At 40.4% G+C, this 17,466-nt stretch overlaps 1 protein-coding gene across 11 annotated transcripts in view; it reads left to right on the forward strand.

Moving 5' to 3' along the window:
• Positions 1–17,466, forward strand: part of LOC116846543 (TLD domain-containing protein 2) — a 190,848-nt gene that overhangs the window by 124,037 nt on the left and 49,345 nt on the right. For 10 of the 11 annotated variants that reach the window (XM_032820504.1, XM_032820507.1, XM_032820503.1 and 7 more), the window contains one exon: positions 10,468–10,556. In XM_032820504.1, coding sequence (XP_032676395.1) covers positions 10,468–10,556 — 89 coding nt within the window. Of the gene's footprint in view, positions 1–4,118; positions 5,380–10,467; positions 10,557–17,466 lie in introns of those variants that run through there. The other variant, XM_032820505.1, reaches the window with a different exon arrangement.

The following is a 17,466-nucleotide window of genomic DNA, read 5'->3' on the forward strand; positions in this document are numbered from 1 at the left end:
CTTTTGCATCGAGGAAAATATAATTTCATTTTTAGTGGGATACTTTTAAATATGGTCTCATAAGAATGTCTCTAAAACCAAAAGGAAAATATTCCAAGCACACATAGAGACAAAAATTTGATTGCACTAATTTGAAGCTCGGTTTCAATGAACGAACCAACGTGTTGTAGTAAAACAAGAATTTCTGTTTTTATGAACAGAATTAAATTTCGAGTGAAATTTAAAAAAATTTAGAGAGTACTAATAACATGCTTATATTAATATAATATAATGCAATATGGTTCGAATAAGAAAATATACTTTTTTTTTAAACTTTAACTCATTATGTTTATTCAAACAGAAGAATTTAAAATTAAATATATATTATTTAAATAATATATTATTTAATTGTTATTATTATTTTATTTAATTATATTATTTAAATATATATTATTTAAATAATTTATATAATTTAAATTTAAATAAATACGTTATCAGCACCTACCGAATAAATATATGTTTTGGTTTTTAGATATTTTCTGTCTAAGTGTAACCTTGCAATTAAAATTATTCTATTTTAGGCGTTGGAATAAATCTTTTTTTCTTTTGCTTATAGAGGAATCCTCTTGAGGTCATATGTAGGGAATTATTCCGCTGTGGATGAGATTGATATTTTAAGTGTGCATTACTACGAAGCCCTTGTATGTGGCGACGAGCAAAAAGCGTAGATGCAAGACGCATTTGCATAAGATACATATGTTCGCGAAATTGTCCCTTCAAAATACATTAGCCCTATATGAATGCAGGACCTTCTCCGGGCACGTCCGCATTTGCATACGTTGCATCACAGCGCGGCTCTCTTATCAGTTCGCGAGCGGATTTGAAGCGATAGATCGTCTTGGCCCGTTCCATTCTGAATGACAAAATTGCCGCGAAAATTTAGATTCCGTCCCGGCGGAGTCGCGCGAGCGGTTTATTAAATCCGCTTCGAGCACGCGAGCAACCTAGATACCAGCGCTAACATTTAAATCATTCGCCGGGGCGCATACGTGCACGCGGGGCCTTAATGGCCGTGCCCAGCCGAGGGTCTGCCAAGGGACAATTGTTTCCAACTATCGCCAGAAATTTATCTCATTACCTCGCGCCAGCAGCCGCTCGCGGAATTGTACGTCTGAGAAGTAATCCGCCGCCCAATCTAGCCTCTCGCGCTGCTCGAAGTTAATAGCGCTCGCAGCAACGTATTATTAATTAAACGGATCGGGCGGGATCGTAGCTTTTTTCTTTTTGTTTTTTATTCGGCGGCTTATCCTCCTCGCTCTCCGCCATCGTCGCGAGCGTGATTTATTTGCCGGAATTGGAAGCTCACCCGATCGCGACGGGGTCGAGCGAGAATCCTATCGCGCGGATGTTTTGCTTCTCGCCGATAATTTAATCTCGTTAGTGTTTCGACGTTATTATCGGCTACATGGTCTTAATTCCCGGCTCGTTCTCGGGGATGATCACATCGGCTGAAATCGTCTCTCGGCGGCGAGAGAAGTCCGGAGGAAAAGCGGGAGTGTGCCCGTGCGCGATGCAAACTGTCGATTGCATCGACGTTTTTATTGAGGCTCACACACACACACACTCTCCGCCTCTCTTTCTTGTCGGTGTGTGCACACATGCGACTGTTTACATTGTAACGACACTGGTTGCGCTTGCTGTGCAAACATTTATTTGCGATTATAACGTGCACGGATATCAGCGCGCTTCTGCGATCTATAGAGGCTATGCAAGTTTCTCGGAAGCGATGTGGCCAGAACGAAGAAACAAGCTGGCGTTAGCGAGCTTTCCCGTCGTGATTTATAAATTCCGTTTGGTCCCGATCTTCTCTGTTTAAGTATCCCGCCCACTATGTTCCTCTTTATGACGCGTATCGTTTCGATCATTCGCACCTCGATCGTGAGTTCTGTTTTATGAGCGGGCGAATTCTAGACACATGTCTGAAATCCACGTGTCCGAGGACTGATGATATCGAAAATAGCGATGATACGATTAATAGTCGCACCATTTGTTTTCAGTGCAATTTTGGGCCGTAGTGTTAATTTTTTATCTTAAAGTGAAGTGTGAAATATCGCGAGGTAATGTCGTGGATCTGTTGATCCTGGAGTAGATGCGTGTAGAATGTCTAGACGAAGAGAATACATTTCTCACCATTTTTTTCCATATAAATTCTCTTTTCAGTTTTATCTCTTTCCCCTTGCCCACAACCTTACTTTAATCTTTAAGCCGTAAGAAATTGATCAACCACAGTCGATTGTTTTAAAAATAATCAACTGTGATTGGTCAGTATCTTACGGTTTAAAGATTAAAGCAAGATTGTGAAGGGGTTTACCTCTGATAGTGCAGGAAGTACCCAGTAAGCAAGGAGCATTAAATTAATGTTTAGAAACGTTGACTTCATTGCATTGTTTGGACATTTTTTAATAATATTGCATTTATATTTTTCACATGTTATTTTGTGATATGATTTAAAAACATTACAAAAAATATATTTTTCAAATGTTACTTTAACATTTATTTGAGGTCAATGCAACATCTTAAAAATATTTCTGTCGATTAAAACGTTATAGCAACTCTATTTCTACATTATTCAAAGTATGTTCATAATGATGTTTGATACAATATTAAACACTACATATTTGACAATATTACAGGTTTTTCAATATCATTGTAGTAACGTTGTATTAATGATTTCTTGCTTATTTGGTAGATTGTCAGTAAGGTCTAGTTTGCTGAGGAACATAAACTGAGAGGAAGAATATCTAAGAAATAAGAAACATTTATTTGGTGGGCACTACTAACATGTTTACTTAAATTTAATTTAATTTCTCTTATTTAAGTAGAATAAACAATTCCTTTCATGAAGGATTTTGAGAGAATGTATATTTTCTTGTTTAAAAGACATTTTGTCTTTGTACAAGTAAAAAAGTGTTATTAGTACCCATAAATAATAATAAATGTTTTTTATTAACTACATATTTTTATTTTCAGTGTACTAAATTTCAAATCATCATTTACATCATCGTAATTTTTTAATAGCACTTTTCAATTCCTAGAGTAGAGAGAAGCGCGTATAGAAAATGGAAGAACAGTCAATTATTGCAGAACAATTATTGCAATTGTTGATTTATTCCTGATTATAAAAAATCCTCTATAGCAATTTTTACTTTATAAAATTTTCTCCGTGTATTATCATCCAGTCCTTCTTTGTTAGTCTCCCTTGCAAATGAATATTGTAGCAATAATAATATGAGAAATGCTAGTAACTTCATCTAAGATAGCAACGATACTTTGGAAAGATCGTAAGATACATTCTATCGCGTTGTAAGCACTTACACTACGTTGTACTCGCAGTGTGCCTGACCGGGATCCGGTTATTACATCGGTTCCCCAGATTTTTTAATCATTGAGTCATTGCATCGTACTTCTTAATTACAAAGTTGTTATTACTGCCACGAGGTTATTATCGCTCTTCATTTATGCATGAGATTACGTTCGAAAGTCTGCGAGATTACGTTTGTTTCTTATTCATATATTCGGCGCAACGCGGTAGCTTACTCCCCTGCCACATGCTGCGACTGGCGAACAAACACCTCTGTCACAAGAATATTAATTATCTTAACGACCCTTCTTTCTCTCTTTTTCTCTCTGTTTCTCCATTTAGGCGTCGTTCGTATTCCTTATGCAATAATAACAATTATACAGTCAGTTACGGCGGGCGGGGCAGTTACGGTAATCGGGGACGAATGACGAGAAGAGAATTTCCAGTTTATCGCCGTCGCGTAACTCTCCACAACCGGTCATTAACCGACTCTTTATCGCTTGCGAATAATTTATTCCCGAATAATACAACACTCGTAAATATCGATTGAGGAGAGAATTTCGCGAAGCTGTCCGACGATCCCTAATATGATATCGGTGTTTGACGACTCTTCCAAGAAGAAGCTATCCGCTCGAGAGCCGATATCTCGTGATTAATCGCGTCGCCGTCGATAAGCGGCGCGAACGCGCGCGATTGAATCGTCCCGCCAACTGTGACGTCAGCGCGACTCATCATGGCGATCAGTCACGCCGGCGTAGTCGCGCGGCGGCCGTGCGTCGCTGCGTTCGTAAATCGCGCGTGTCCTCGATCGCCGCTGTCCCGGTCGATGTCGACGTCGCGTGGACGCGCCTCGTGATCACAGCCGTTTCCCTCTTGGACTTGGAGAGATCAGCGCTATACTGTATCCCGCGAAGAGGACGGCGACGACGACGATGACGACGACGACGACGAGCGGGTGTTAATCACCCACGTGATCGTGCTATAGTAGACGCCTCGACATGGCAGTTGCAGTCGCGCGCGAACGACGCTCGCCTCGCTCGAGAATCGTCGCTTCGTAACGCAGGATTTAATGCGGAATTCGTATTTCGCCATCGCCGTCAGTTTGCTGCGATAAGAATCGGGCGGAGCGCGATATTTCGCAGTGAGTTTCTATTGTAACAGTACGTTATCGGCCGCGCATTCCCTCTCCAGCGTTGTGTGTGACGATAAGACACGCGCAGCAACATTAATTGTCAGTCGTATGAATCATGAAGTTCCGCGCGAATTCTTGATAGAGTCTAATAAGCAAAGAGAAAGAGAGAGAAGAATAGATTTGTCGTGAAAACCGTTAGGCTTCTATTAAAAGACATCGAGCAGCTCGGAATGACGTGGAATCGTAATTTGCATGACACGATACAGTTTGCACGCTTTTCATTTTATTTTGTACTTCGTGCTGTTTGTAAATGACGATTCGTAACGAATTTTACAATTCGCGAGGGTCGTTCAACGTTCGCACACGATTCTCACGCTCGTGAAGCATGCGGACTCGTTGGCGCGTCCAGTTTTACATCGCGAATTGGTAATCGGACTCGCCGGTTTCCACTCACCGGCTTAGACTCGCAATTAGGCTCCGAACACGATTGGTTTTACTATTGACACCTGTCCGCAACGGAAACCGAGCGCAGTGACGCATTCGTGCGCGTCACTCCATCGACAGTGGTCGGTCGATACACGCGCGGGACATCGGACGCGAACGCATCGTGTGGTGGACGAAAACTGTGTCGATTTGGCCGGTGCCAAACGGCTCAAAAGAAAGGCGTGAGAGAAAGAGACACACACACGACGACGACGGCGCTCCTCCGACTCGCAGATGTCGACGATGGAATTTGATGTCTCGGTCATGATGGGCTCGCAATGGGACTACGTAGACGAGTACGCGGACTATGAGCCGACCAACATCCACATTTACGAGAAGGAGTTTCGCGACTACGTCGTGTATTATGTGGCGCAGGGCGATTCGCGACTCTTCCTGAGCAGCTTACAGCACGCCTCGAGCACAGGTATTGGGAAGACACGAGGAAAGAGAGAGAGAAAAAAAAACAATCAGTATAGCGCGAGAGCGTCACACGACATGGAAACACTCGCGAATAAGCGCAATGGCGCCGCGGTGTTTTCCGACGTTCTTATTGGCGGCAAGTTTCATCAGCTTGATCTGCCCTGTTTCGACCTTCTGCGACTGTCGCTTTATATTTCATAAATCTTATTTCATAAATCTCAATTTTAAATGTGTAGGTCAACTTGTGTTGCACCCGGTGAATTATTTACAATTTGACTGGCGTCCTAAAGTCTGATCTACAATGTGTTCTTTGCTTCCTATTTCTTGTTTTCTGTCTTTTTTTTTAATTTAAGGTTTAAGTCAGAAAGAGATAAGGAAAAAGTAACAGGAAGCAAATAACACATTATAGATCAAGTTTTATATTTCATTGAGTTTGTCTTGCAGAAATTTTATTTTTCATTTATCATCTTGTTTCATGAAGAAAGAAAAGCAGTGTTTTTTATATGGAGGAAATTTTGTAGCAATGTTACTGTAGAATATTGTCATCAAGGTATAGATCGATATTCTGCAGTAATTTATCAGCATTTGTTTCATATGTGCACTGAGAGGAAAAATATTTCTAAAAGAAATATTTATTCTGTGGATACTAGTAACGTATTTAGTTAAGTCTCAATTCTTTCATTTAAATTGAATAAATAATTGCTTTCATGAAAAACTACACTGAAAAAAATATTTGCAATTATAATTATGATAATAATAAAATGATAAACTTACATGTATGTTACTGCTACCATTTTTACTACGAAGAATATGGTTTAGGTAAAAAATAATTATAATTTTAGTTAGATGAATCATTGTTTCCCTTTCAGTATAAGAAGATAAAATTTTAAAAAGATTTTAAGTATATGTTCTCATTTGGAAAATATTTTATATTACTACAGATGAATATATGTTATTAATGTTTACAGATAATTATTTCTTATTTTTTAGATTATTTTCTCTTAATATATTATTTATATCTCATAAACTGTGAAATATGCTATTAAAAAAATTGTTATTTTCCTAGCAAAATTATTATGTTACTTAACAAGAATATATTTCTGCACTATTAAAAACGTAGTAGAATTATAAAAAATTTGAATATGAAAAAGACTATAGTATTCTCTCCATGTATTACTGGCTATTTTATTTTAATATTTTTTCATGATTTTTTTTATTATTTACACTTTCAGCAAAACTTCAAAGAATTTTCTAAAATTTTTTTACATGGTAAGAAACTTCTAATAAAATTTGCTATTTTTCTAACGAAATTTATTATGTTTCTTAGCTTTAGACCATACTAACCTGCACTACTAAAAACACAGCAAAATCGGAAAGAATTTATATGAAAAAAAAAAAAAAAAGAAAACTACAATATTCTCTCTCCATTTACGGAACAGAAGTGCGAACAGGAGTAATTGTTTGTCGGAGAATTAAATTCAATATTTCCGTTGGCAGTTTCGCTGACTAAGCCAACACTCATATCAAAGGAACGGAAGACGTAAAATCGACATTGTGTTCATCGCAAAGTTTTTTACGAAATACAAAACGCTGCGTATGCAAATTCATAACAGTCGAGTCCACGCATGCTCTTAGCGGCGCCGCATCGTCGTGTCCGGGGTAACGGCGTTTCCTCCCGAGAATTTATTACGTAATGGCGGGAATTGAGTAGTGCCTGAATCACTTATCAAGGTCACGGAGAAAAACAAACTTTTTAGACCTCTCTTCGCGGCGTCTCCTTATTACTCCCATCGCGCTCTCTAGTGTGTAACAGTAGAAAAAAGATGTATTATCCCCCTTAGCTACGGCCCGGCGTGGAGAACAAAAGGAAGTGCGGCCGATTCGATTATGATATAGGAAGAATATGACATCGGTGCTTCTAGTAGAAGCCCCTTCGTAATTATGCGTTGCACGCTCTCGCGTAATGATAATTGCAACAAATTCAGTGTTTATTTTGCGAAATAACGATCCCGCCGTGGAATTCCCTCTTTCTCTCCTGGTTAAGAAAGAAATTGACGCCGCAATCGATAGTCTCAATTTGCAGTTAAATAGCCGATGAAGTCGAGACAGATTCGAGGCTGAATAATCGATATTTCCCTCGTCCTCGTGCTTTCACGCTGTCGCTGCGAAGCGTGAGTAATTCGCACAAGAACGTATTGTGAGGAAGACGAAGACCGCGATTAAACATGGATCGCATGAGGAGATAAAACGTTAAAGAGCGCGGCTGTTAAGTGTCGGCTCGCGTGCGCTTTGAAGCGCCGAACGTTATATTATGTCGCCTGCGAATATAAACAAGCGGATCGTCAGTCCGCGAAGCTATAACGTCTACGGAATTTATTGCTGAGCAACCGATCTTTGCTCGTTCTTTTATCTCATCAATATTGGAAATGATTATTCTGGAGTCGGGGAATTGTGCGTAATATATTAAATTGAACGTGATAAAGCTATTTTTAGCGATCCGTTAAGCAGGGTATCGATTCTGCCCCTTTTTTCACAAGATAATAATGTAAATTCTAGAAGTAATGTGTGCGGTATAAGCGATAAAAGCGTCCCTTCCCACGCGTCGTGCTCCTTTTTGTCTCTATTATGAATATTCTCAAGAGAAGCGCCCTCGCCGGCGCTCGGCTGCGCCACTGAGGAATGCTCAAATTGACAGTGATTAACCGCGTTTGTCTAACACGCCGTGGGCTCATCTCTCTCCTCCTCCTCCCTTAAGTAATGGCTTGCACGAGTCGTCACGTACCTGTTTCTTCATTTATTATCGCACCGCCTCATGGTCGGTTCTAATGAATTTTTATATTTGAAAAGGAGCTACACTTTCGAATTTCAAGCCGATTTTGATGCTTCTTTTTTTTAATAAAAACTGATGAAATTTAGAGTCAGACTCTTGTTGAGTCAGATTTCCGCCTTTTGCTCCTCCTTTTATAAATTAGATATAAAGAAGTTATATTTAGAGAAATGTTTTTTTTAATCAAACAATTCCGATAAATGCGGAAGCTCAAAATTTGTTGTTTCAAGAACGATAATTAATAACAAAATTGATGAATTAAATTACTAATTGAAAAATACTGAATTAAGTATTTTAATTAATCTCGTTTGTTAAGATTCAATGAGACTATCTCAATCTGTTTCTTTTTTTAGGCCTATAATCAGAGTTTGGATATTTAATCTCAATATTAATATCTTCACCTGATATTAAATTAGATAAGATATTAAATGAGTTATTTGTTGTTTGATTGAAAAACATTTCTAGTTTCTTTATATTTTGATGTAGGAGAAGGGAAGTAAAAGACACACCGGACTCGACAAAGTTGTTCCAAATTTCAGTAGAACCTTTCATTAGAAAAAAGCATCGCAATCATTTAAATTCTGAATCTATAGCCATTAACATGAAATTTTATTTTACTTTACTATGCGTCATCTGCGTGCATCTATTATCAATAGACGCAGGCTGCTGAGGTGTGGCGGTTGCTCGCATCGCCAGCAGCTGACTAATGCAGACGGATCGCAGGAATTAAGTTCAAGTCGTTACTTATCTTTCCGTTAATGCCCGACACGGAGATCATTATCGCGCGATACGCGAACACATCGTGTGTTTCTGCGGTACTTTTATAAAAAAAGCAGTGTGAGCGAGATCGACGCAAAATTTGTGATATTATCGTACGATAATAATTACAACAGAGATCATTATCACCTTGTGTGATAATGCCTGTCGAAACGAAGTTGGGTGTTACTGGCTAACACGAGGAAAACAGACCAAGTTTGATTTGACGAAAAGACAACTATAATGTGATATGAAAAGAAATTATAATATTCTTTTTGCGTGTATAGCTTATATCTTTTATATATGTAGTAGATTTTTCATCAAAATCTCACGCGTGGTTTAGAACATATTAAGAATAGCAATTAAAAATAGCACGATAGCCTTAACACGTCTGAAAAGTTTAGTTGCAAATATCTCATCTCGAGAATAATCGATTTTTTTTCTAATAATGCAAGTTCCATCAAATTCTCATGAAACTCGTGTCACGATACAACTACCTTAAAGCACGCATTTGTCTTCGAAGAAAATATTACAACACAGATATTACGGAGTCTTTAACGGGTTCTTATCAATTCGGTTGGTATCGTAGATTAGAAAGAAGTGCACAAGAACAGGTGTAATATGCAAAATTATCTAATTAAGATGTTAATCTTGTCGTAATTACCACTCTTCTCTCGAGCGAACGCATATCGATATTGATGATGGACTCTGACGTTTGTAAACATTTGATAAAGATTGGCTGGTGTTTTCCATATAAGATAAATGTGATTTAATGTGCAAAACAATATCATATATTCCTCCCCGTGCGCGTTTTGCAACAGCAAACTTTGCTTACCCCCGTTCCATTCATGATATCCCGGTGTTATATTGTTAGAATTGATCCTTCCGATATTAATAGCTTGTGCTGGGCAATAATTTAAGAGCTACCTTAATCCCCGACGAGAATTGAGATAGTTTCGAACGACCATCTATGTCATATCTTTCCTCCTAACCCTTTAGAGCACAGTGATTTCACCGTAAGATCATCTATTAGAACCAGATTATAACTTCAGGCATATTGATCTCGCAACGAAATCGCTCGTGCATAGCTTGTGTATAGTGATGCACTTTTTTCCGGTTTTAATAATAGGAAATATATAAAAAAAATAACAGGAGGAAATAAAATAGAAAAGGGAGAGTAATTTCTTGAGTTGTCATTCTAGACATGTGACATGAATATTTTATTAGAATCCGAATTTGGAAGGTTCCGTATTTCAAAGTTAATAGACTTCCTCCAGGTTGATATTATATAGGCAAAATGATAAACCGATTTAACTTGAACTTCAGTTTTCGTGGAACCATCGAGTACAGTTAAGAGTGAAGCCACAGCGGACGATAAGATATCTACGCACATGATACTACGTTTTCTTAGATAAATTCATGCATTACGTAAGCACGGCTCTGTTTATCAACACACTTTGTCAGCCTTCGTGGAACGTGACCAGATCTGCTTTTTTTTCACATACACAGATTCCGACAACGAGAGCAAGGATGGCTCCACGGTGCAGGAGAAGAAGCACGGCCGTGTCTCTCAGCCCATCAACACCATTGCCTACACGGTGAGTGCGTATACGTGTATGTTAAGCGCCATAATTGAGCGCATATTAAGCTCCGGCATGCGGCGATGCACTTGCACTATTCCAGCGAGCAATCGAGTGCCGAGACGAGAGACGATTAAGTGCCAAGGCGAACAAATGTAACCTTTGCTCGAACGCGTAAATATACGTTATCCTCCCAGTGCGTGCGAACGTGTGGCCGTTTCCTCGTCACCTTCGAGATGAACGTTCAATGATGCAAAACGGTGTTCAGATTCCGAGAAGAATTAAGAAATCTGAATGTGATTTCAGGGGAACAAAAGAGTGTAGATTTAAACGCAAATCAAACGTTTATAAATTTTTCATCCTTTTATCATTTTCTTATTGGCTTTTATCCCATCATCGTCAAATTTTTTATCTTCTTTTCTTATATTAAAAAATAAAAAGTAGAAATCGATCAATGTACGCGCGCGGAGCCGAGTTATAAGCAAAAATTGTTGGTGCAAATTGGCAGCTGTGTGCCCTTGGTGTCTCTCGCCAGATGCGTGCTCTTGAAGGGTTAATATGATGCGGGAATTTCTTGGATGTACAGTGAAATTGCAAAATGATTTAGACACAATGAAGTTGGGAACTCGCCAAACTGTCAAATTTGTGGGTCATTGTCAGTGAACTTACACAATAATAATATAATTAATCGTATGCAATTATGAATACTAAATAATAATAAGTAATAAAAATACTAATACTAATTAGTAATAATGATAATAATTGATAACATAATCACACAATATAAAAAAAGATCGAGATAAGACGAGTAAACCTGTCAACAATGACTCTCGATTTTAACGGTTTGGTGAACTCCCAACTTTATCACGTCTTTTGTAACCCACTGTACATCGTAAAATTGATCGAGCGAGTGTGAATGAAAGATTAATGAGAGATTGCAGCGAAACGGCAGGTGCGTCGCCGCGCGAGGCACGAATTTCTCGAAGGCCGCGTGAATTCCACACGCAAGCCTCGAATTCAGGAAATTGTCTGATAGCGCGCCTTTTCCGAATCGACCGTTATGTGGTCATGATGTAGTAGTCTCTTCCGAGAGCTTCTTCATATTTACGACGAAGTAATTTAAGAGACAAGTACCGCGTCTACTAGCCCGGAGAAGACAGCCCGCGCTAATTGACCCGCGCAAGGTTCGACGGTGGCAAAACTGCGATCCTCGCGCGTGATTTTGCGTTCATCGTGTCTCGCGGAGAGGAAGAGTGGCCGTTGAAGAATCTCGACGCGCCACGTAAAGGATTAAAGCTGGCCACACACACTTTCCGTAACAGTAATCGTAAGACGTAACGTAAGAATTGACCAATCATGTTGAGATTCGTCGAATTGTAAGGTCGCCATTTTTGTGAATACTCGATCGTAATGGTCAATTCTTACGGTTACTGTTATGGAAAGTGTGTGTGGCCAGCTTAACCGCGCGTATTGACTCGCTGTTCGATTATCAACTGCGCTTATCGACGCGTGCGCGAGTTCTCTCGACGAAATACTTCGGCACGAATTCTAATTACATCGCGCGCAGAGCGGCCTCTCAGAGCCTCGTTAGCGAAATAGTTTCTCCCTGAAGGGTCGCGCTCGTAGCGAAAGGTCGGCGAGTTCGCAAAGGCCGCGGACACCCGCTATGCGCTCGCGGGGAACTTTGGTGACGCGGGGGACACGACACGGGGTGGCGGTGGGACTCGCGCGCATCGCTAGAATTCTGGAGCAGTGTGCATGCGAGGACCGCGTACGTCTCTCGAAACGGCACGTGTCTGTCGCGCAAGGTCGGGACATTTTGTATCGAGCGATCTGAATTTCGCTCCTCGAATCTTCTCCTTCTCCTCCTCTTCGTTGTTGTCGTCGTCATCAACGACCATCTGCGCGACACGTCGTCTAATATTTCATTTTTAAGACCTTGTCTACCTTCCACGTGGAGAAGTATTTAATGTTACCTTTTAATGATGAGCGACCTACCTAACTGGCCTTGGTCATTTCGTTCTTCGCTTCTCCGCTCATCGTACTGACGCGTTGTTCAATGCCACGTTAAGAGAGCTTCATCAATCACACAGAAATGTAATGCAAGATCTTTTCTTATATCATTCAATGTAGGGATATATTGTTTGTATAGTCATCGCGAAAAGTTGCTGAAAATTAGAAATACACAATAATATTACTATTTTCAGTGTAAAACCGTATGATATATATGATACGATACAGTTGATTGAATATAATACGATACAGTTGATAATTTTACTTTAACATCACATTCTTATAGTTCATTTCATATTATTTCTGACTTAAATCGTTTTACCTCTGAAATGATAAAACTTTGTATACATTCTTTGGAATACTTTGAAGTACAATTTTTGTGCTTTTTGTACTTTTCTTCCTTTTTTTCCGAAATAAATTCATATCGATTTAAGTATAGTGGTCAAATTACCCATTTTCTTCCGTAAAGTTAGATTTGCACCGCTTTCAAAAAAGGCGACTCTTACAAGTATGAGGTAAAGTGCAACGCGTAACGAGTTAGATAACCCGATAGTTTTTTCTAATCCTTTGGGTACCATAGCATCAGAACCATCGTCGTGACGCGTTATATCAGGTCGATCGCGATTGCCGATTTCGCGCGGGTACATGCCTCAAGGGAAATTTCTCGATCGAACGTCGTTTCAGCAAGAAACCATCCTTCTCTCTCTCTCCCCCCCTCTTTCTTCTCTCCTTTCTTTCTAACCCTAACCTGTTCCTAATGCGATGCTCGTGAAAGGCTCATGCTTCGCAGAACGGAAGTCCGCGCGACGTTTATCCGCCGAGCAAATGGAGTTGTTGCACAAGCTGTGCACTTCCTGGTTTCCTTCGGAGGCAGTAGAACCCGAACGAAGCTTCGTGGAGGTACAGGCTAGTCCAGTTTAACGGCGCTACGGCACATCCTGCGCGATTTCCTCCGAGTAACTTCACGGGAAATCTCAGGTCTCCTCTCGCTGGGGCGACAGGCGGAAGGTTGTTATTGGTTGTTTAGCCTTATCGCGAATCGGGTCGAAGAGCTTTTATTAGCATTTCCCGATGAACTCGGCGGGAACAGCCAACTGATGATCGTACTTCCTGCGTTATCGTAAATAAACGCGATTTTGTCTCGCGAATGCGCTCGTTATTCTCATTCAATTCGTTTTCCACGAGTCAATTAGTTCGATAACTTGCGCGATAAATTGACCGTATTTTTTATCGGCGGGATTTACCAGAGGATATTGCGTTACATGGCGTTCGCACACGTGCCAGAATTTATTGTTGCAATATAATAATGTGTAATATAATAACGATTACACGCTAATTATATTATAATAACTGACGTTAATGTTTAATCTTCGTAATTAGATTGAATCAATACATTATCTAATCACGTCGATGCAAACGTAAATTAATCGTGCGAATTATCGTGCGAATTATCGTGCGAATAGTAAAAAAGGAATTATCGCGGGATTCGGAGACTTAATTTAATAAAAAGTAGACTGTAGGAAACGTTCAGAATGTACGATCTCGGCCTCGATTCACGTCCTCGCGGTTCGCGCAATGTCAATTTGCCGATGGACCCGCCGTTCTCTGCCAATTTCGGTGACCGCCGCTGCCGTTATCCTATATTTGATGGCGGCGGAATCGCTACGGCCATGGCATGATCTTCGCGGCCCGTAATCACGCGTTGGCGACAGCAATCTCTACTCTATTACAGCCGGCTTATGCCAGTCGACTCCTTGCACCCCATCGATCGATTAATGTACAATTCCACCGTCTTATCTTTCTCGACGACTCGCTCGTTACAGTCGCGTACATTAAGCGACAACGTTTTCCAAGTTCACGCTTATCGTTTCATCAACGTTCAAGCGAAGTTACATCCGAGAGACGTATTTAACTTCGACTTGCGTCGACGTAGAAATTTTAACTGCAAAGAAATTTCCCGAAGAGTACGGAGAAACGCATTCGCGCTCGCTCTACTTGGCGTGTATCAAAGTGCTTAAGCAAATTTTCTTAATTGTGGAACTTACGTAATAGTTTCTAACTGGAATCTCTTCGATGACAATGATTACAGCTTGGCGCCTTAGAGACTGTCTCAGCGTGATTGACAATGATAATGATAGTACTTGAGAAAAATATTTGATTACAGGCGACAACATAATTATTCGCAGCTCGCGATACTATAACAAATTTTAGTTCAAATTAAAGAAGAATTTAATCGCGAGATTTAGACTTCACTCTGAGAAAAAATACATGAAAATTCACTTGTCAGATATGAAGTTTATTTCTGTAAAATAGAATTTATTTCTGCGAGTGAATTTTATATATTCCATAAAAATAAATTTTCAAATATTTTTTTTCAGTACAACTACGAGATATACGTTGAGAAATATAAATTCTTGAAAATTTATTTATGAGACATGAAGTTTATTTCTGTGAAATAAAGTTTACTTTTGTGAAGAAACTTTATATTCCACAAATATAAATTTTCAAGTATTTCCCCTTCAGCACAGATGCGAGATACATTGAGAAAAAAATGACTTGAAAATTTATTTGTGAGATTCAAAGTTTGCTCTTTTGCAGAAATAAACTTTATCTCACAGAAATATATTTTATATATCCCCAAGTAAATTTTCAAGTATTTTTTTTAAGTATACTTGTAAGTGTTGACTTCGGTTTGCCAAAGATCGACGACGTTTGTCGAAAAAGTGACATTTGTCATCGTGTTTCGCGGACATCTCGATGCACCGTCTGAGAGAGCGAAAGAGGCAGTCTGTATAACAATCTGTCATCCGCAGAGAGGCGCGCACAGACGGACGCGGGGAATCGACGGGGAATGAGGAATGAGGGACGAGAGAGAAAAGAGAGAGGTGCAGAAAAATAAGGACAACGGGGAGCTCTCTCGCAAGAGAGATCTTTTGTGGCCTGGCAGCTCTCGCCCGAGCGAAAACGAAGACGAGGACTGTAAAGCCGCGGCTAAAAGACGCGGAAACTGAAACAATGGTCCCCCCGCGCGCTCGTCTTCTTGCTCTTCGCGGTTTCAGAAAACATTTCTGCCACCCCCCGTCGCGTCGGCGTCGTCATTTTTTTCCTTCTTTTTTGTCGGCTTCATCACCACGATTCTCGCTTTTTATCCGCTTTAATCGATCTTTCTTCCTTCTCTCTCTATCCTCTCTTTCTATCTTCTATCTCGATCCTCTATCTCTATCTTGAAGATCGATATACCTCTCTCTCTCTCTCTCTCTCTCTTTCTCTCTCATCTTCCGCCGCCCACGCGTTTGATCTCTGCCGGAGGAATGGCCGTTCTTTTCCTCGTTCGACCGCGTTGCTAATGGGACGCGAACGAGGAAAGGGGAGAGGGGCCTTGTGGCTTTCTCTATCGCTCGTCTAATCTCGATCGTCCTATATTTTTACCTAGAACGAACGATGTTGAAAGCCAAGGTGGAAGCGATCTGTTCGTTATTCCGCACCGTTGTCTGAGAAATAATTTTTCTGAAAATTTCTCATTTTACAAGTAAAAAATGCGCCCATATAGGTGCGACATGAAAATTAGATAGGATGTCTCGTGTTCTACAGCGAGCGACGGTAGTTTTTATCCAAACGTCGATAGTTTCCAGTTTCGAAAAGTTGCTCACTCGAGAGAAAACCATGCTTGAAAACTATAACCGATTGACGGATTTCTGTTCTTCGGCTAACAGATTCTGTCTCGATAGAAGTGAGATTGCTGTCACCCGCCAATCTTCCTTAATTAATGACTCAAAATTTTACGTCGCATTTTCCGCGAAACACCGGTAGAAAATAGACTTCTCAACGTTTGAAACGCGACTTATGTCCCACCGGGAAATTCGTTAATTATTCTGCAGCACTTCAACCCGCTCTCGCCAATTGCGCGCCGCCTATTACCACCTCGCACCTTCGCTTTAGTGCTCGTAATTCCATTAGGTGCCGTCACGCAGGAATCTTGCCGCGTTATTATCATTTTTCAGACTGAGTTCACCGGAGCTTGAGCCATACTTGCTCCAGTAATTAAGACGTTTATCTGCATCCAACGTCTACCTCCGAGATCTTCCTTCTGTCTTCATTATTTTCAACAGAGGTTTCGACGAAGCGAGTTTTATCAATTTTCGCGAATGGCCTATGCAGTTCATTAATTTCGAAATGATTTATTAATTTTAATGATATCTTGAAAAGAGGACTTTAAGATAAACGTAATGCCTGCGCATGTACCCAACTTTGGGCATTCTTATTGTATTACAATGACACTAATGCTAATATTTAGTCTCCATTATTATAATAAATTAAAATTAAAATTACAAAGTGTCTGACGCAAAGTGTCCCGTACTTCATATACACATAGATTAGACGTTGAACGTTTGACTGAATGCAACATTCCTCTGCCATTTTGCAAACAGTTGGTTCAAACTTCGAAGCTGCAGCCTGTTTTTTTGAAATTTTTCTTGACCTCACTGTGCGATGGTGAGATCAACGCACGTTTGTGCGAGGACGAGCTTTTTAATTGGATTACACCGGCCCGGTCTGCGCTTACTTGCTCGCTCGCTCACTTGCCTTTGTTCGTGGAGAAAGCGATCGCGACAAATAGTCGGTCGGTCGTGCAATGTATCGAAGCGACCGCGACGATGGCTGCATTGTTGCGCCACGTGCACTCGAGTGTAGGTCGTTGCACACGAGAATTTGCATAAGAGACACACTAGGAGCCACGCCTCCTTTTCCAAGAATTCAATTTTCCATCGGCCGAGCGTTCATACCCCTCGCGAGCGTCGTTTCTGTCGGCTTATGTAAATGGGCTAATGGCCTCGTGCACTGTCGCGGGCGTGCACGGCGGGAAAATCGCGCGCACCAGGGAGAAAGCTCAGGTGCGCGCCCGCGCGCTTCGCGGAGT

This window comes from Odontomachus brunneus, unplaced genomic scaffold (assembly GCF_010583005.1).
Source record: "Odontomachus brunneus isolate Ranch 3 - 2012 unplaced genomic scaffold, Obru_v1 Obru_scaffold_065, whole genome shotgun sequence".
NCBI classification, from domain to species: Eukaryota; Metazoa; Arthropoda; class Insecta; order Hymenoptera; family Formicidae; genus Odontomachus; species Odontomachus brunneus.